This window comes from Gallinula chloropus (genome assembly GCF_964237585.1).
Source record: "Gallinula chloropus genome assembly, chromosome: 5".
Lineage (NCBI taxonomy): Eukaryota > Metazoa > Chordata > Aves > Gruiformes > Rallidae > Gallinula > Gallinula chloropus.
In genome coordinates this window covers 10362877-10384037 of record NC_140090.1, presented here as the reverse complement: position 1 = coordinate 10384037, position 21161 = coordinate 10362877, and the positions used below count along the sequence as shown (strand labels likewise).

Sequence of the window (21161 nt, the reverse complement as noted above, 5' to 3'; positions counted from 1 at the left end):
CCCGCCGCCCCGCTTTCAGTTTCATTTCCTCAGGGAAGACACCAGAGGCGCTAGGCTCCACCTGCCCCGGCAGCGGTCGGCCCCTTCGGGCGCGGTCTAGCGGGACAGCCCGAGGCTCCGGTTCCCGGCCGCACTTCCTGACGAGAGCCGGACGCGACCTCTCTCCGCCCCCGGGAAGCAGCCCCGGCTACGCGGCCTGCTTTGCCCGGCAGGTCATAAGCGCAGCGTTGTACTCCCACAGAGTCACACAAGAAGCCGATGTTAGGAAGAACGGGTTGTTTTCAGTGCCCGAGCTGGCTGACGGTGACCTCACCCTCCCGGCGCTGCGCTTTCAAAGCGAGTCACGACACAATCAGCCGTTCCCATCGTTCTCCTTCAGAAATCCAACTGTGGAGACTGCGATGGAAGGGACATTCTCCTCGGGCCACCGTGTCAGCTAGCCGGGGCATTTTCAACCACGCGCTCAGGACCTCCCCTTACACTTTTCAGCTACTTCGTGCTGGTTTTTTTCCCACTAATGTGCTCAAATACGAGACAATAAAATAGCAGACAAATGACAGCTGTCCTCTCCTGCTTCTCCTCCCAACTTCACTGAAAGGAAGGGAAAAAGTTGAGGAAATGAGTAATAGCCAAACATTAAAAATGATAAGCACAGGTGGGTATCAGCTGAGCAGACCCCTGAGGAGACCTTTGTTTCTTGGCAGGCAACTAAACTTTTGTTTCCAAATTCTCTCTACAGTTACCCCAGGCACATGCTCTCCTCCCTTACTGTAACCCAGGCAAAACACCTGACTTGGATTGCAAATTGTGTATTTTTGTTTTCCTAAACTGTACAGCTATGATTAGAAAGTACAGGTCTGTCCAGATGGTTATGGGATAAAGGCTTGTGGGCTTTCAGTGACAGTTAAGAGGACTCTGCTTTAAAACTCAGCCTGCAAAACGTTGCCATGGCAAATTGTTAGCCAAGGGTCTGACATCAGTGAACTGGCTTGTTGGGACAGAAAGTGAAAGAAAAGACTGGAAGAATTTGAGAGTTGATGTTCACAGCTAGTTTCTGTGTGCAGAAAAGCAGTCATTTAGAAACAATCAGTATCTTACTGCACAGAAAATGGAAGAAACCTGAAACAGCATGAATGCAAATACAGTAAAACAAACCACAATGGGAAAGTCATCCCAACCCCCTGGAAACGAACCAGTGTCAAATACTAAGAAATCTGAAAGTCAAGGTGGTATAGTACTGCCTATTCACAATGTGGGAATCTTCAAAATACATTAAAAGAAAAAAGAAAAATAAAAAAAAAAGAGGTGGTATGGGCTCTAAATCCCCCCAAATCACAGCACTGCTGGGAAGCTCCTAAATGCAACCCCCACCCCCCCCAGCTATACATATCTAAAACAGGAGGGAAAACCTGTACAGAAGAATGCAGAACTGAGCAGATGGTGTTTTTATATTTTATTTATTCATTATATTTAATACCTTAACAAGAATAGCTTAACCCACGACAATTACATGAAAGCTATTTTTTCCATCCCACAGCAGAGGTGATTGGCAGACCGCACATGAGCAGAGTAGCAACAAAGTATCTTTATGATACAACCACTGGAAGCAAGGGAAGAACTTGAGATTTATAGTTGCAAAGGGGACTTAAAAGTAGTGTTTAAGCTTAAACACAGCAGAAGGCACAGAAGCAGGACCAGGGTGTCAGAGACAGCCACCGACACCGTTACTTTTCATTTCTCCAGTGCAGCTCTTTCTGCAGCAGCACCCATATACCTCCCCCCCCCCCCCCCGTATGTTATCCATACGTTTTCATGTTTAAAACCCAAACCAATAATGACATTTCTATCCTGAAAAGGCAAAGAAGCAGAAGATCATAGCTGATACTGTACCAGCTGTGTAAAAATCTTCCAGCAGATGGGTTAGGACGAGATGACAGCTGTAATAACACAAAGCTAAAGTAAGTGTTTGATTGAACAAGAGCTAGTAGTGTATCTACTGGTTCTGGTGGTCAGATTGAAGACTTGAAAGAAAAAAATGTAGAACAGGTTCACTGGTAACATAAGACACACAATTTGATATTTGAGGACAGCATGAAGTGACACTGCACTCACAAGACCCAAATTCTGTCAAGGTAACACAGATAAGGAAGCATTATTCAAGGAAGGAAATTATGTTCAAAAAGAATATAGAACGTTTGGTGGAAAGAAAAAAAAAGATTACTTCTCTTAGCTGACTGGGGAATACAAGTGATTTAAGTACAGCTGAACAAAGTAGCTTCTTTCTTCTTACTGCTTGAGTAGTAAATTAACTGCTGCATGTTCAGTTACGCCTTGATGGTTGATAACTTACTTTATTCAATTCCTTTTGCTTTCAATTCAGATCGAACCCGCTTCAGATAGTCAGGATCAGGGTAACCAAAACTAGAAGAAAATAATTATTTATGCTACTTCTGCAAGGAAGCACTCGGCAGTTCTACAGTTCTATTTCTCATCAAAATCTTTTAGAACACTTTACAAATTTTACATGCTTCTTACTCTATAAACAGACCCTATTTTGCAGGTCAGAGAGATGATACAGACAGGATAAAGCTAAGAACTTAAGAATAAGGAGCTGTTGAATTTGGTTGCCCAAACTAACTGTAACAAGCTTGAAAGGACCTCTTGTTCCAAGCCTCCCTCTTGTCTGTTTTAGGTTTTTTTCCAGGAGCCAAAGAGTTTACTGACATAATCTGTAATTAATCATATCTTTAAGAAAAGTCAATTGTATGTGCATCAAGGGGTGAGCCGTAGTGATCCTGACTGGAACACCACTATATATTAAGGAATTAGTTAAACAGGGCTGTGCCATGCTGTGTTGTGCTGCTTCAGGCCTGTGTTGTGCTGCACAACAGGCCTGAAGCTCATTGTAAGAGCACTGCCACGGGCAGCTCCCACTCAGTACTGGTGATACCACCACCTGCATGTCCTTGCCTTCACTCAGAAGTGCAGCAAGTCCTCAAGAAACACTACACAGACAATCCTGTAATAGCTGTAACAATCAAAATGGGGTAAGCTTTTCCATGAATAGGGTCAGCATGAAGTCTTGTGCCTGGCAGAAGGCCCACTAAATGCTGTGCAACTTGGGGCTCCTAGCATTTACGAGGACATAACCATATCTGTACTGCAGTCTCTTTCTTCTAGCTGTTTGCCTTATTAAGAAGAATTTCAGATCATATTTTACAGAGCCTGAGTGCCTTCTTTACTGGGATCATAACAGACCAGTACCTCCTGCTGCAAAACAGCAGGTAACAGAAGAGGTTGATATCAGGCGTCTGACCTTTGCTGATATTGAGAGCTTGGTGTCCTAGAAGTAAGTTTGTAATTAGAGCAGTTACTAACTTAAGTGTAAGTACTTTACACAGCCCACGGGTGAATGAGTGGCCTGAGGGGCAGCAGCAAACTAAACTCTTGCTCTGACTGTCTAAATTGGCAAAGGTAATTAAAGTCTGGATCCATGGAGCGTTCCACAACCACTTTGTCAGTGACATACCAGGACAGGTACTTTAGAATTGCCAGTGGCTTGCATGACTATAAAAAAATCTGAAAGCTCAGGAGAGCCTTCCTGCTGCATCTCAGTAGCAGTAAAATTACATAAAGAGAATACTTACTGGGTTGGCCCTCCAGACATGGATGTTTTATGGTGAATATCATTCCATGTAATAACATCTTCTGCACCAGTAGTACGTGACTGGCCCACTGTGAAAATCAATTTTTGGTCAAAGGCTCTTTTGAGGAGCTGCAGAATTTCTCGCCCTTCCTTATTGTCAGGTAAATATGCTTTTCGAGTAGTTGCACTATAACGTTTCCCAGGGTTTGGATGATTTTTCTGTTTTGTAGAAAAAACAAAAGCAAAACACATTGTATATCATAAAAACTTTGAAAGCGTGAAAATCACACATCCCAGCTTTTTATCCTGTCTTTAAATCAGAAGGACACAGCATGACTGATAACTGATTCTAAAGGGTTTTTTTTCTCATTAGACAGTTTCTTTCATATAAATTTCAGTCACATTGTGAGGCATCCATTATTAAATTTGTGTTTTCCTCTTTGCTCTCTCAAATGCATGCCACCCCACCCCTGACATTTTCATTTATCCCATCTTCCAGTTATCCCATACTGATTTTGTTGTGGGGAAAAAATATATTTTATGAATCTGCAAATATACTTACAGTTTGATAACCACTGTACATATTATATGTAATCTCAATAGTACCACAGTTCTGATAACCAGGGAGCTGGCCACGCAGATTTGTAGTTGTCATTGTTCCTTCAGGTTGGTCTCCTGTCATGGGTCCATAGACAACATTACATATAGGACAAACTGGCTTATAAAACATGGCTTCCTCAATGCAACTTTTGCAAAATGCATGCTTGCACTTTTTCAGTATTTCTTTATTCTTAAATGAATCCATGCAAATTGGACACACATCTTTGTCATCACCTTCTGTCTTTGCCCTAGACTGTCCTTCAGAAGAAAGATTATTATTTTGCCTGCCATTGTATTCCTTCCCAGATCCTCCTGTAGCTCCTTGATAGCTGAGATCAGAGAACTGTGGTGTCCTGCTTTTACTTTCTGTTGTGTCTTTAACACCAAGAAAGTCCATGATGTACTTTTCAGCAGCACAAAAATAGTTTGGTAAACCAAGTAAGATTAATTTGTCTTCCTTCTTCAGAAGTTTTACATGCAGAGGTTCCAATTTTTTTCCATAAATTAGGGTGTTTAATTTTTTCTTCTGGCATTCTGAAAGCTTCAAGCTGATGAGTTTTTCTCTTAACATTGCAGAAGCATTCTGAAATGCGTTGATGAAACTTTCTGTAGCATGTGAAGACATATCAGAAGTTTTGACTGTAGGCATAAACACTATAAGCATCTTCTGGCCATTTGCATACTCTTCCATTTTTATTGTTGTTTCAAATTTGTCTCTAATGCCTTCAATTTCTTTCCTTAATGTTATTTCTAACAATTTAAACACAACAGCGTCAACTTCAATTCCATTCCTGTATTGGTACAGCTCAGATGATATTTTCATATTCTTTCCAGCTTGGCTGTTCTTACTTTCCTCTGCTAGAAAGTCTTTGGCAGCTAAAATCTCACGCTTTGGACCACGGAGCAGCAACTGATTCCCTTCTTCCTTAACAAGAAGATTATTAAACCTAGAATTTAATTTCATTATTGTGTTGTTTAATGTGTAAGTGTTTTTTATGGGAATTTTTTCCTGTTCCAGATCTTCTACACTTTTCTGGAAAAGTCTGGTAAAATCATCATTAGCTCTTTCTATTAATGCAGGGCTTTTATCAGAAGTGAACCATATTGATGTGATTCCATTGCAGTGATTATTGCTTCTTATACACACTCCAAAACGTTCACTTAGTGCTTTGATTTGGTCTCTGCAGGTATGAATGAAATATTCATAGAGAGCTGACGGAACACTAATCTCATTTCTTTCTTCAGTACTCAGACCATTTTCATCTTTCAAACCATTTTTACTTTCAGAAGGCAAAAAATCATGGCTTGGGTCATTGCCTGCAATGATATCCTTAAAGTAGTGATAAGCTTTTTCAATATCTGTAAAATCTCCTGTCAACTTCTCAGAGCCATTGATCTCAGGATTTCCTTCTCTTTTTAAATTTGGACATATAATGGTAATTTTCTCCCTTTGCTGTTCAGTGAACATACTGGTATTCAAAGTTGCAGATACTGTAAGAAATATCTAAAGAAAAGACAAGAGAACATCGATATTTGTTTTTCTAAGGTTCTCTGCTTACTGCATCAATATTCTGAGTATAGAAAAGCTCTGTACATCTCAGTAGGGCCTGATTACCATAGACACATTTGTACATAGTGTTTCTTTTATGTCATATATACTGATATAACACACATGTAAGCAAAGCAAAGCCAGTAGCAAAAATGAAATTTATTAGCACCACCAGAATTTCAGGAACAAAGACAGTAATTTAGTTTAAGACAGGTGGAGAGTTGGAGCTATCCATCGTGGAGAACAGAAGGCTCTGAGGAGACCTTATTGCAGCCTTACAGTACCTAAAGGAGCCTACAGAAAAGAGGGAGAGGGACTGGTTCCAAGGGCATGGAGTGATAGGACAAGGGGCAATGGCCTTAAGCTGAAGGAGGGAGATTTATGTCAGATAAAGGATGAAATTCTTCACTCTGAGGGTGGTGAGGCCCTGGCACAGGCTGCGCAAAGAAGCTGTGGCTGTTCCCTCCCTGGCAGTGTTTAAGGCCAGGTTGGATGGGGCTTTGGCAAATTTGCAGTGTACTGCTACAGATATCAGATAACCACTACATTAACACATACTGTAAATCAAAAGCTACATCTATGCTACTACACACAACAGAGTGAACCCTCTGGGCCAGGTATCGGTGTCTCGGTAGAGCCACATCATCTAACACGTAGCCTGGCCCTACTCCATGTCCCAACACATAAATTGATCTTTCCTACGTAACTTTAAGTTCAAAGTGTCTGAAGTAGTTTGTTGTGCTACATCCCACAGAGCAGATTTTTGTAATGCTGAGATAAGGGATGGAAATAATTAGGGCTGCTTGAAGGTGCAAAACATGTTGAAATAGAGTTAGTCTGTGTAGCAGGAAGGGATCTAAATCTCATACATTTTTTCACCTTTTTGGAGCTGTCCTTGGTGCATACTATCCCGTGAAAGATTCAGGGGTGCTGCTTTAGGGAGGAGTGGTTGGCATGTGCCAAAGCCATGCTGGAGAACATGCTGCCTGTTAACATCTGTGGATGACCTGTGGTCCAGCACTCAAATGTCATTCCCTGTCCCCACTTTGTCGACTAAGATAAGGTAAGTGACATGTGCTTGGCATGAACTGTTTAAGTGCAACAGAAAGCAGTGCAAAGGACTTGTGGAAGTACAAGCAGGGCAGGTTGTGACACTGCTTGTTACTGCTCTTCCTGAAGTACCTTTTTGGTAATGACTTCTCTTGCTTTATCTCCATGGTCCTGGGCTGCCTGCTGGTGGTCCTCAAACCTTTGTGGAGCTGGGGAAGGGCTGGAAGGGCTGGAGTAGCTGCTGGAGTAGCCGCTGGAGGCCTGCTCTGAAAACTGGCTCTTGCTCAGGTCCTCTTCTCCTGGCTGGATGACTATCTTTAGGCATCTCGCATCGAGTTCCAAGATGTGATCCGTGCGGGATTCCACCCTCTTCTTATCTGCAGCAGTTTTGCGACAGGCCTGGTAAAGTTGCCTGAAACCTTGATGGCAGCCACAGAGACCACCTGCCCTTTGCCCACCCGTGACCAGGGGACAACATGGCGTCCCGGACGGCCACTCCCCCCCCCACCCCCCCAACACGGCTGCGGGGTCTGCATGCAAACAGCCCCCCCACCCCCCCCCCCCCCCAGTGCCGGCGGCAAGGAATATGCCGACCCGCGGGCCCTACCGCCGGCAGAGCTGCGCCACCCGCCCCGGCTCCTCTTCCCCGCTTCCATACCTTGCTCGTTATCGAACTGCACCAAGTAGGTGCCGGGCTCGGAGCCCATTGACACTTTGCACTCGCCGCCCCCCGACCGTTTCCTTGACTGGAAATAGGTCTGGATCTTGCGTGTGAGCTTCTCCCCGGCGTCGGGCGGGGGACAGAGCCGCACCAGCAGCCGCGCCTCCGCCATGTTCGCTGTCGCTGCCCAGTTTCGCTTTCGTTTCCCGCTCAGGGCCGCGATCCCCGCCCCGGGCCCCGCCAATGTTCACGGCACCGAGCGGGAGACGGCCGCGCCGCGCAGCGCCCGTTCATGGGGAGTCTTCAGGTAACCGAGCGGGGGTGGAGGCGGGGAGGACGAGGGGCCGGGCTGGCGCCTGTTCCCCCGCCGGGCAGCCCTCCGCCAGGCAGCGACTCCCTCACAAGCCCGCGGACTGACCTGCGCGCCAGGCCAGGACGGGCTCTGAGGGGCTTAACGCCACCGCTGCCAGCGGCGATTGGGCACCGGGCGGGGGCGGGGAGGGGGGGGGGGGGGGGGGGAAGCGCTGTTCCCTGTCCTGGGCCTCGGGATGAGGCGAAACTTTCCCGGCTTGTCACCACCCGCGGGTCCGCCGGAGGAACCCAGAGGTAAGCAGCCACCCGTCAAGCCCCGGTCACCGGCCTTTCAGCTCTGAATAGCGTTTTAAATGTCAGAAAACTTCACGCGGAGCTTTGGAAAGGTGGTGCTAGCAGCCCGCTTGGCGTGCAGCAGAACCGCGCCTGTGGGAATGCCGCCCGCCAGGCAGTAACGTCTTTGTCTCTCTTTGTTTTTTTTTTATTCTTACAATAGAGTTTCGTGCCGTGGACGTCAGCAGATAAGGGTGGTTTAGGTAAGCCTCTCATTTAGCCACCTGCGAAAGCGCCTTCCTGTATTTCAGTTGAGAAGGGCCGGCTGCAGCCAGCAAACCGCAAGACATCACCGTGCGATAGCCAAAAGCAACCCAGGCCAGACGAATTACACAGAGTTATGAATCAAGATTACGATTCATTACTCCCACAGCACTTGCTTGCGTTTCCCTTTCAAAAGTAACAGCTCACGAGTGTTTTGATAGATCACTGTGTATACTTTGTATATGAAAAACATTAGACTCTCCTTACAGGCAGGTAGCATACCCTGGAGGAGGGTTTGATTAAACTCTTGCAAAAAGATTTACACTAATTAAACTAACTGCTGCATGTAGTACTGCTGATATCTGCCAGGAGAGGGCTGTATAGCCATAGTGATAGTCTAAAAACTGCCCTACTATTCACCATTGCTTTTGTTCCCTAAAAAAAAGTGGTTTAAAAAGCCCATCTGAATTCCTAAGTGCTGTACAAAGAAATAACTCACTTGTGGGCTTTAAGTGCAGACCAAAGGAGAGCGACAGAATGAAAGACAAAGCTCAGCATAAGATCCTTGTGGCACGGTTAAATGAACATATCTGGAAATCTTCTCTGTGGTGGAGCTGTGAGTCACTGACTTTGCAAAAGCCGAGGGTAGTCACCCTTGGACCTTGCTGGAAATCAGTAACATAATACTAAGAATGCCCTGGAGAGGGCAGAGGGAGGCTTCAGCCTGCTCAGCATAACAAGCTCACAGAGGGAGAAGTGGTGTTTTCTGCTTTTACAAGCATTTTGAAGCCCTGATATTCAGACTTGCTTTCTCAGGTAGAGTGTTAATGGCAAATACAGCTCAGCATCACTGTGGCACTGCAGCCAGTTAACGAAGCCCTGTAACAGCATCTGTTTCTAAGATGTTCCTCTCATACTTGCCTGCTTCTTTTTCCTCCTCACTATTTTTTCTTACCCCCTTCGGTTGTGTTGCTGTGTGGTGATTTGTTTTGTGGTTTGTTTTGGGGTTTTTTTAATTCAGATTATGTCACTGATACATTTAAGAATATGCCCCTGACAATGTTTGTGTCAGCCTAATGGTGGGGACTATAAACAGTAGGAAAGAGATGACAGAGAGAGAGAGCAAGTATCAGGAGCACACACATCTTACCCAAGCTTCCTCCTTAGGTAAACAGCAAGGCAGACCCAGACCCTGAAGTCATCACAGACTTAGTAATAAAGTAGTGTCATGGTTTTACCACGACAAGTGAAATTAACTCCATCCTGACCAAAACCAGGACAAGTAGTTATATTTTAGTGCCTTTGGAGGAAAAATAGGGAAAGAAAATTGATCAACCACTTCTGAAGAAAAAGTATTTGCTCAAGGGACCTATAGGCTATATGCTGGTAGTTCCTCGGCTGAGAGGACTCTGGGCCGGCTGTTTGGAGGCTCAGGGCACATTTTACTAGGTCTGACCATCTGCTGGGTGACAAGAAGATAATATTGAAGAGAGACTGCTTCAGAGGAGGGTATGTGGTCTTTCAGCAGCTGGCCACTCCTGTGTCTACCAATGTTCGTTTACAGAAGGGAGCTGGTGATTGTTTGGGAAAATGGAAATGAAAGTATTCACAGATTTAGAAGAATCCAAGTAAGTTAAAGTCAGACTGCCAGAAATTATTAGTAAATAATGTTAGTAGGATAAAATTGAGAGCTATAAAGCATGCTTATACATAAAAAGTAATGCTTTGACAATAATATCTTGGATTTCACTTTATTCTGTATCCTAGGGTCAAGCATGGCAATGGGTGAGGACAGCTTGATGATCCACTTCAATAAGGATGCCTATGAAGCTCTTAAGAAAAGGGAGGGCTGCCTAAGTAGTCTCATTTACAAAAAGTTTGCCTGTACATTGACCTTCAGATGCACTGCTGAAGTATACAGGAAAAAACTAAAGCAGGGAATTGACATTTGCGTTTGGAAGGACGATCTCAGAAGACACAAGGTTGATGCTGTGGTGAATGCAGCCAATGAAAACCTACAACATGTAGGAGGCCTTGCTTTAGCCCTCGTGAAGGCTGGAGGGCCAGAAATACAAGAGCAAAGCGATCTTTTCATTCAGAAGCATGGAAGACTCACACCTGGCGCAACAGCAGTGACAGATGGAGGGAAACTTCCTTGTAAGAAAATTATTCATGCAGTTGGTCCAAGGTGGAACATTCATGAAAAGGAAAGATGTTGCGACCTACTTCAGCAAGCTATTGTGAATGTTCTGAAGTACGTTAGTACTCCAGAAAATACTATAAAGTCTGTGGCTATCCCAGCAGTGAGTTCAGGTATTTTTGGCTTCCCACTTGATTTGTGTGCTCAAGTGATTGTAATGACTATAAAGGAATTTGTTGAGACAAATGCACTAACTTGTCTTGAAGAAATTCGCCTTGTGAACATTTGTGAGCTAACAGTTGCAGAAATGAGGAAGGCCTGTGAAAGGTTTCTGGTTGATACCAGTTCACTTCAGGAAACTCTTTCAGCTTCACCAAGCCAGCCTTCAGATTGCCTCAAACATGGAAGTATTAGCTTGAGCATTGTAAAAGGCTCCCTTGAAGATCAGAACGTAAGTCTGCCCTGTAATACATTGAACATGGAGTTGCCTCCAAGTCTTTGCAGGACTTAGAGCTCAAGAGTTCAGAACAGATTTGTGTCTGTTCCCTAAATACTTGTCTTCTCAGCCTGATGAGAATTTACAAATGGTAAATAAATTATAGCAGCAAAGAGTTGTTGTTTGTTTGTTGGTTTGGGTTTTTTTCTAAATGGGTATTAAACTGTCGAATATTTTAATTTCTTTTTTGTATACATGCTGTTATGGTATAATGGGAAATAGCCAGAGGTTGGATGAATACTAATAATAATACATCCCTGTGTTAGTATTTATCTTCATTATAGGAGATCACACATTGCTATTCATTCCTTAGAAGTCTACTCATTTTTTGCCTTGTTTTTTTTCCCTATAATTTACAGATGCCACTACTGGAGTTAGTCAGCAATCACTGAAACAGCAGAAAACAAGATGATGTGCACCTTACCTTTAAACAGTACATCATTTAAATGAACTAATTTAACTTTTTAGCTAGTTCCTAGAAAGAGTGGTCTCTCTAATAGCAAAGTTTGCAAATAGTACACTTGAAATATACTGAAACTTTGCACTCTTTTCTTCCAGACTACAGCTGTTGTTAACTGCGTGCCTGCGAGTGGTGATATTGACTCTCTGGTTTCAAGACAACTGATGGAAAAAGCGGGTTCAGATCTTCGGGATGAACTTCGGTCTCAATTTAGCTATTCTACATCATATAAGCAACTCATAGTAACAAAGGGGTACAAACTGCCCTGTTCGCATATACTGCACATTGTATGGCCGCCACACAAGCACATGGTGTTAGTGTGTGAGGTAATGATCAGTTAGATTGCACTTTTATTGATTTTCATGTTCAGTGATGTGAGGACTGAAACACTTGTTTTTCCTGCAGGAATTGAAAGCTGCAATGAAAAGGTGCCTGGCTCGTATTCGGGACTTGAAAGCTGCCTCAGTTTCTTTTCCAGCAAAGGGGATCTGGTCGTCGAGGCTGGTTGGTTATACAGTGGCAGACATCATGATTGAAGAGGTTTTAAATTTTGCCATTGAAAACCCTAAGATTAAGATAGATGTGCAGTTTGTCTTGTGCCCAGATGACATCAGATACTATCAGGTAACAAATTAGTTGTGAACTGCCAATAAGGAAAATCCAAAACTGTAAAAATACTCCCATAGATGACTACAAATTAAGATAATCTGAATTCTGTACTACTAATAACGTTGGTGAGCAGCAGGTCCCTCTATGAAACTATTTGCCTTATTAAGTTACTTCTAATCTTTACAAATCTTTATTTTCTCTTCACTAAATCAGAAGTCTTCACCCAGTGGTTTGATAACGTGGGAAGGGAGCTCTGAAATTCTCATGACTGTCAGCAAATTTATAAGAAAGAATCTACTCTTAACTCATTAGGGAATAAATATATTCTTCCTCAGGAAATTTCTTTAACTTTTTTTTTGGGCGTGAAATTCTTAGGGCAAATTGCTATCAACACATTATATGACCTAATGTGATAGAAGGGTTGCAGACAGGCAGTGGATAATTTCAACTGCAGCGTGCCATTTTCCACGTTTTGAGTATTTGACCAATGTGATTAATACACAAGTATTAGTAAGTTTTAGATAGCCATCTGTTATCAAAGTACAGAGGTTTCTTTTGTTCCTATTTAACTTCAACTGTCCATTCTTTCAATAGGTGCAAGAACTAGGTGGAGAAATCTTTAAGGTCCCTTCCAACTCAAACCATTCCATGGTTCTGTGATTGTAACATCTGACCCATGTTCTGTAACAGTGCCATAACTCAAAGGAAGCTGTATGACAGCTATGTGCTCATCATTTAATCCCTTGGTAATCAAAGCACAGGAGAAATTTTTGCTGAAAAAAGAAGGAAAGGCAATTTGCCAGATGCCAAATCCCCTGCCTAGTTTCTCAGAACCTTCCCACATGTGATCACGAAGAGGAGCTTTGGGGTGAAGACAGGGGGTTAGTCTGGGGTTTAGAATTTAGTAAAGATTCATCAGCATCGGGCTGTAAGTAACAAACACCTTTACTGTGGTTCCGTGAGTTCCAGATGTGCCATAACCACAAGGAGCTGATAAAGGCGCCATTCAGTGTGTGAGGTGTCATACCTTAGGAGGCATAGAACAGGAGTGCATTTGGTGTTGTCAGGATTACAGTGTTAACAATTTCGGAATTTTGGGGGGGAGGCTGTGTAACTACAGCTGTAAACTGCACATCCAACAGAGTTTTGAAGAGACCCGTTGCATATTTGACAATGGAGATTGCAAACTGCTCCTAAACTTTTCTCTTTCAAGGTTTTCCAGAGAAAAATGTACTCAGTAGCACAAAAACTGGAAAAAAATCAGTATTACAACGGGAGTGATCATTTGGGTAAGTAATGAACAGAAGGGGCATTTCAAGTAAATGAGCATTTCTGCACTGAAATCAGATTCCTTTGAAAATAATTTAGTATTTGCAAAAATGTCTGTGTGTGCTTTGCATTTTTACACTTTACATTAATAGAAATGGAACTGGGTAGTCCCTCATGTTTTTTATGTTTTTCAAACATAAAAATCATTGTCAGTGCCTGACTTGTTGGAAATAATTTAGTAGAAGGCAAATAAATTCTGCAAGTATGATGGTTTGGGATTTTTTACCCTGGAAGCCATACCTCCTGGTATGTAATCTCTGGGGTTTTTTTGAGCATACCAGGAGAGTAGTGTGTTTCTTGCACTGTACATATTGGATTACATATAGGAATTTGTGACAGGTCTTCACTCTTCCAATGCAGTTGTACAAAAAAATTTCTTACTTCCAGGTGCAGAGTCAGGCAGCCAAAGTGTAAAAGAGATGGCAAATAATGAACCAGCTATTGAACTTAAAGGGATCTCACGTACCATGTTGGAAGCAGCAGAAGCATGGATTCAAAGTGTGGTACAAATTCAGGAAAGGCATAGTGCTGTTATTGAAAACAACTTCATTTTTAACCTCAGTAAAGATGAATTTGCGGAACTGTCTCGGGAGCAGCAGCCTAGTGTATGTATATCAGAAGAAGTGCGAGGTGGAAAAGCAAGGCTGAAATTTCAAGGCCCTCCTGATGCTGTGATAAATGCAGTGCTTGCAGCTGAAGAATTACTGCTTCGTATGCAGGAGGAGGCTACAGCCAAACAAGACATACTGCTGGACTTAATGGGTATGTAGAATAAATAAGTGACTAATTAAGTAAGTGCCTAAACAAGGTCAAGCATGAAGCCATCTTTCTGTTGCTGAGTGGACAGGTATGCATTCAGTTCACACAGATAGATACTGAGCATTGCTTTGATAACCAACCTTACTATACTTATATATGAGTCCCTGAAAGACCATTAGTTAGCTTTGGTTACTTGGCAGTATTCCCAGCAGGGCCCTGTTCATCCTTGTACAGCCAGCTGTAATGCTGGCTTCCTCCAAGACAGCTTCACTTTAAAGCCTGGCCACTGGAGACTTAACAGATCTGCACTTAACACATACCTTTGCTGACCTCTTTCCTTAACTGCAGCTGGAGTGCTGTTGCAGCACCCACCAATGGACTTGTCCTGCAGAGCCCTGGACTTCCATTTACAGTTGCTAGAATTCATGGTGTTACAAAAAGCTACTGAGTGATAATCCATTGTGTTTGTATTATCATTCAGTATATTCATTATATGAAAGTTGTGCTGTGGAGAGATGTAACAGAGAGGATAGATTGCTTTTCTTCAGTTCTCTCTCTCTCTCTTGTTTCTTTAATAAGTGTAAAAAAGGGGGGTTATTATATATATCAGTCCCTCTCAATATTAGCCTCTGGCATTACTTAAGAAAATATTTAACATTCTTTGTTCTTAAACTACCAAAATGAAGTATTGGATCCCTCCTCTGTGCCTTTGCTTTAGATATTTTGATAAATTAAAATTTTACTCCCTTGTTTGTATCCAGCCCAACCAGAAGCAGGTCAGCTTTCAGAACAACCCCTTCACAAGACAAATATTATGAAGCATGTCCAGGTTTCACTGGTGGAATCACACCTTAAGGAGTTTAAAGACAAACAGAAACAGTTTGAAAAAGCTGGGCTTCGTGTTCTCAAGGTAAAGAGGGTATTTGTGTAAAAACTAAATCTCAGCTGATATCTTTGAACTGACATGTTTAACTATATGCTTAAAAAAATGGTGGAACTATTTCAATATATTGCTTTTAAGGTCAGATCAGCTTAATCCTTAAAATCACTGTAGTCTTTACTCCTAGTAAAAATTATCTTAAACATAATGCAAATAATCACTCCAAAAGTGTGGTTAAACTCTGAGGAGTCCTTTTAACTATATCACATATTCTGTCTCAAATTTCGTGTTTTGAATGTTCCTTTATAGGACTTTAGAGAAATACAAGACTGGTATGTAAGAGTGAGTACAGTATTCCAGGACAATAATGCAGTTACTCCGTTTTCTTCTTGTGAGCTTGACACCAAAAATTAGCAACTGAGAGTTATGATCTGATTAGTAGTGTGTTGAAGCTGGGATCTTGCTTGGATATTGGTGCTTTATGGAACTGGAGGAGGATGAGGCTGAGCAACACAGAAGTACAGATTTGTAAAGAGGGTTTTGTAGTAACAGCTGGTAACGGGAAAGTGCTGAGCTGCCTTTGAGAAGAGTATTTAACATGGAAACAAAGGCAGATAACAACCAGATGAAAGCAAGTGCTTCTTGATCTGCAGAACTAAAGACTTTGAGTCTCAGTGCAAAAGCTACAACAGAATTTAAATTAACGCTGCCGTGAGGAGTGGTCGTAGGTCTGTTACATGACTTAAACAAGTTTTTTAACTTGCAGCTCTTTACATGATTAGTCTGTAAGCAGCCCCAGGGCTTATTCTCATGTACACTTGTGATAATCTGTTCAGCACAACTGTTACTGGAAATCCGTACGCTACAATATACTCCCAGTGATTTCAGTGACACGCATGGGATAGTGGGATGGTTCTTTTTCTTTGTATCAGTTGCACACATCAGATATCTTTACATGGTCAAGGCATACAAGCTAAATCAAAGGTTCTTACATTAGAGAATGTAGCCAGAACAAGAGCAGTCATGGATTTGCCGATGATACAAAGATGGGAGGAGTGGCTGACACGCAGGAACACTGCACTGCCGTTCAGCGAGACCTGGACAGGCTGGAGAGCTGGGCAGGGAGAAACCAGATCAGGTTCAACAAAAGCAAGTGTAGAGTCTTGCACCTGGGAAGGAATAACCACTTATATCCGTACAGGCTGTGGTATGACCTGCTGGAGAAGAGCTCTGTGGAGAAGGACCTGGGGGTCCTGGTGCATGACAGGTTGGCCATGAGCCAGCAGTGTGCCCTGGTGGCTAAGAGAGCCAATGGGATCCTGGGGGGCATCAGAAGGAGTGTGGCCAGCAGGTCAAAGGAGGTGATCCTCCCCCTCTACTCTGCCCTGGTCATGCCCCACCTGGAGTAGTGTGTCCAGTTCTGGGCTCCCTGGTATAAAAAGGACGGGGATCTCCTTGAGAGAGTCCAGAGAAGGGCTATGAAGATGATTAAGGGCCTGGAGCATCCCCTGTGAGGAGAGGCTGAATAAGCTGGGGCTATGCAGTCTTGAGAAGAGAAGACTAAGGGGGAATCTAATTAATGTCTATAAGTATCTTAAGCATGGGATGCAGGGGGAAATGGCCAGCCCCTTCAGTGCTCTGTGGAGACAGGACAAGGGGCAATGGCTGCAAGTTGGAGCACAGGAAGTTCCACACCAACATGCGGGAGAACTTTTAAACAGTGAGGGTGACAGAGCCCTGGGACAGGCTGCCCAGGGAGGTGGTGGAGTCTCCTTCTCTGGAGATATTCAAGACCCGTCTGGACACCAACCTGTGCAATATGAGCTGGGGAGCTGCTTTGGCAGGGGGGTTGGACCTGATGATCTCTCGAGATCCCTTCCAACCCCTATGATTCTGTGATTCTGTCATTCTGTGATTTCACAGATATTGGTCCCTGTTTGCTTATACTACACTTTTGTGTTACAGATTGAAAAGATACACAATAATGTTTTATCTGCTGCATTCCAACAAATGAAAGAAAACCAAGTTACCAGCAAAACAACCCGCACGTTGTACCAGCGCGTTCCTGCTCAGTTCTGTAGCTCGGTATGCCAGAGTGGGTTTCACCGGATGTACTCTCCACCAGCAGGTAGTGACTTGCTTTGGCATCTTTTGATCAAAACAAACAGTGACTGACTACTGAAGTTGAATTTACGTCAGAAAAAATAGCATTCCTAAACAAGAACCGTTTCTTACCTGCATGTAGAGTCATATGAGCTTGTTTTTTTACCTGTAATAAGATTTTCCTGTTTCTCTTTCCTGGTGCTGTAGAGTCTGTAAGGATCTGGGAACTTAAGCCTGGATTCTAGCCTAGCCCAGACACTCCAGACAGAATTGTTGATATACATGTAATGCCACGTCCAAGTTTGATTTTGTCACATGGCTCTTTAAAGAAAGTCAAGATCCTTATTTACTTGCTGCAAACACACATTCAGCAGCTCGATTCTTTAAAACATGTTCAAAGGAATCTCAGACTAATTAAGTCTGGAAGATACTTCTGAAGGTCATCTTGCCTAAGCCCCTGCTCAAATCAGGTGCAATCAGAGGCAGCAGATAACCTTTCCAAGCAGGCTGCCATTCAAAGTAGAGTATACATGGGAAGAAAGTAGTGGTGTCTGTGCAGTCTTGTAGTAGACAGGGTGGCTGGCAGGCAGATGTTTTCAGAAATGGCAAGAATAAGGATTTAGCACTTCATCCTGCCGTAGTTGAAGGGCGTGGTACTTTGCTTGTCAAATGAGGAGTTGGGATTTCAGGCAATGAACTGTTCACAAAGCGGGTATTTGCCTTTCCCTGTCCCTTCAATGTACAGGGCACATCTCACACTTTCACAATAGTAACTAGGGAGATGATCTAACTTCATTTCTTTGTGCTTTTCCACGTGATACTGTCATAGCGTTTGTATGCAGCATTCTCCTTATAAATCCCATAGCTTATTTTTGTAGTTTGCATTATTCAAATCTTTCCTTCTCTGGTGCTTATCAGAGTCCCTACTACAGAATGACAGCAGTGTTTTTAGAAATACATTATACCTTGATGTTTTTATCACTGGATTAACAGTGAAATCCAAACGGTCACCACCGGAGTAGCAGTTAAACCCGAATGGCCATCAGCTGTCATTTGCTTGCCATTTCAGTGGAAGGCCAGAGCCTTCATCACAGCCACTCAAAGCAAATGTACTTCTAAATGACACATTGAGGAGTAACATGAAACTGAACCAAGAAGCAGTCTCTTAGTAAAAAGAACCAATTGTTAAAGGCTTTTTTAAATGATTTTTTTCTTTTTCCAGAACAAAAATACGGAGCTGGCATCTACTTTACAAAGAACCTGAAAAGCCTACTGGAAGATAAAGATACACAGGAAACAGACTCTAAAATGTATGTGTTTGAGGCTGATGTATTAGTAGGCTCATGGACTAACGGCAGTCCTTCTTGTATTATGCCACTGTCAGACAAGGGGGGTGGCAGGCTATATGACAGCTTAGTAGATGATATACACAATCCCAAAACCTTTGTCATTTACAACAGTGTTGGAGCCCTTCCCCAATATTTGTTGACTTGTTCCAAAGTCAGGGAGATGGGTACATTCGTCTGAAGAGACCAGCAGCATCCTGAGTAAGAATTAATATGAAGAATATTATTGTGAAGATCCCTCAGAACAAAGTATAGTACTTAGATTTTAAGATGTTCTACCTAATAACATGCTGGGATCAAAGTGTCTCCTGAGAAATGCTCTAAAATACCCATGAACAAAAAATTAAGTCAGTACCTTAAGGAGATGATCTGTGGATGGAAACAGAAAGCAAAGCATCACAAAATATAGTTTACCATTTGTCTGGTCATTTACTCTGTGCCTTACAGTGCTCTGAGCATATGACTGTTCATGTTTGTGTAGGTTGTCATTCTTCTGTTAGATTTTCTTATTCTCATATATTGCATGTATTAGTGAAACTCAAGAAATCATCGTTGTCCCTCAGGTTCTTTAAATTTCTTTTGACATAAATAGGTGCATATATCAGCTGTTTCCCACGATAAACGTGAGGCAGTGCTTTTCTAACACTAGTTGCTACTACAGCTTTTATTAGCATTGTTGGTACATGTACTCAAAATACAAAGTATGACTGACACTGCCAGCAAGCCCCTTATTTTTCCATGTAGTCTTAAGAACATGACTTGGGACTGTATTTGAGCTTCAGATTTCTCAGTGGTGTTCAATTTCTTTGAAAAGCTACAAAATAGTGTAGAACTGGCTCAAGCTGCAGCTTGGAATTGCTCTTCAATTAATCTTCCTTTACCAATATCTTCTAAAGGTTACAGTGTTAACTGTAGAAATACCCACATTGCTTCTGTAGTGACCTGAAGCCAGTAAACAGAAAAGCTGATGAGCTATTACACTCCAATGGAAAAGTGGATTCAGTCCAGCTCTCAAGTACTGTGAAACTTCCTGTACTACAGCCTGAAACTAGATCTGATGTTAGCAGGGTTTAAAACAAATCTATTGCCCCAAACTAAAAGCCACTGCCAGATCCAATCTGAAGCATGTTAAATCACCATTTTTTAGTTATGGCCCTAACTAAACACCCAGACAACTTACATTAGTGCTGTAATACAGAAATAAAGGCTCATCTATCAATATCCTGTCTGCTTCTAGAATGAGAAGTAATCTGTGGTGAAACTAATTATCTGGGGCAAAGGCTCACACAAAACTATTAAAAACTGATGTCACAGGAAAAGCATTTCATCCCCATGTAAAGCACAGGGCTAGCAGAGAGCAGCCTGAACCCTATAACATAGATGAAACTACTGTTTAAGAAAACTTCTCAAAATAATTTGTTAATGAATTCCTAGCACATTTGTACTGCACCTACAACTCCCAAGACAGGAGTCCCAGTGCTGGGAGCCGCTCAGAAGCCCAAATGAAATTAGCTTACAGAAGTCTAGATCTGAACTCTAACTGAGGTGGCAAGTGAAAAAAACATTTTGAACCATTGCAGAAGAACCTTTTTAATTAATATAGTCATATTTTGGTTGGGTTTTGTTGTTTGTTTGTTTTTTCTTAAAAACAATTTAAGATTAGCTATGGCTGCACTGTTGTGAAAGGGTAGCTTTTGTTGTGCAGAAGCAATGTTAAATGGGAAACCACCGCCCCAGAACCTGTAAGAACCATCAGGGACACACGTGAGTCCCTGAAATAAGAAAGAAAAAAGGTTGCTTTTGAAAACAGAAAGTCTATTTCTATTTTAACTTTTCCATTTAAGCAAACAGTTCTTCTCTATTTCTGTCCCATTTCTCCTCACGTTTCTTGATTCCTGCCAGGAAAACACACAGCTGTAGATTTATGGAACAAAACCAAGATCTTATTTCAGCTTGCTTCAAGAGGTTTGATTTTTTTAAGGAGTTTCATGGCAGGAAATATTTTTTTTCTGTTTTCTTTTTTGGAAAAACTCAGCAGGGAGTATCTGAAATACTGCAACACTTCGTAACAAGCAGCAGTTTTCAGAAAACCACAAGGAATTTGGGGGTTTTTGGCACAACATAACATCTTTTTTATCTTACTCAGCATAAAGAGCAGTTTTCATAACCCAGTATTATTTCAATACCATTACAAAAGTACTGATACAATATATTTCATTATTAACCTTTTTATTAACTTTGCAACTCTTCTTAAGTGCCTCTGAAAAAATGTTAATAGAAAAATAATTACAGAGAAAATGTTAACAGCTTATTTGAATGCCTGGCACATACTTTCTCCTCCCTCTGCATATACCCACTGTTTATAAGGATTCAGACTTACTGAATATTTATCCTTTTTTTATAGCGACATTTTTTCTAGTATGTAATTTACATGTAAGCTCACCTGTACTCTTCTGCACTCAGTGATATAATATATAATCTACATGTATACATAGTTTTTAAAAAACTGGTAATGTAAGAGGTTGTATGTAATGATCTTAATCTGGTCCTCAAAAAGAATAATTTCATATACAGAAACTAGAAAATAAACCCAGCACAAACTAGATGTACCAAGTAGTACATATTAAAACAATTACCACAGTAATTGGAAATTCCTGATCTTAGTCCTACAATAATCAGTTAAC

At 42.2% G+C, this 21161-nt stretch overlaps 2 protein-coding genes across 2 annotated transcripts; one reads left to right on the top strand and one right to left on the bottom strand.

The window, feature by feature from the left end:
- Positions 1 to 1444: 1444 nt before the first annotated feature.
- Positions 1445 to 7919, bottom strand: DTX3L (deltex E3 ubiquitin ligase 3L). The gene is made up of 5 exons (XM_084264955.1): positions 7504 to 7919; positions 6978 to 7222; positions 4209 to 5750; positions 3648 to 3865; positions 1445 to 2421 (listed from the first exon to the last, which is right to left on the bottom strand). The coding sequence occupies exons 1-5, from the start codon at positions 7676 to 7678 to the stop codon at positions 2352 to 2354; spliced, it is 2250 nt and encodes a 749-aa protein (XP_084121081.1). The 5' UTR covers positions 7679 to 7919; the 3' UTR covers positions 1445 to 2351.
- Positions 7920 to 10130: 2211 nt separating this feature from the next.
- PARP9 (poly(ADP-ribose) polymerase family member 9) lies at positions 10131 to 18658 on the top strand (the record flags this gene model as incomplete). Its single annotated transcript, XM_084265145.1, has 6 exons — positions 10131 to 10946; positions 13274 to 13349; positions 13777 to 14151; positions 14910 to 15058; positions 16994 to 17156; positions 18354 to 18658. The coding sequence occupies 6 exons, from the start codon at positions 10131 to 10133 to the stop codon at positions 18656 to 18658; spliced, it is 1884 nt and encodes a 627-aa protein (XP_084121271.1).
- Between the last annotated feature and the right edge of the window lie 2503 nt (positions 18659 to 21161).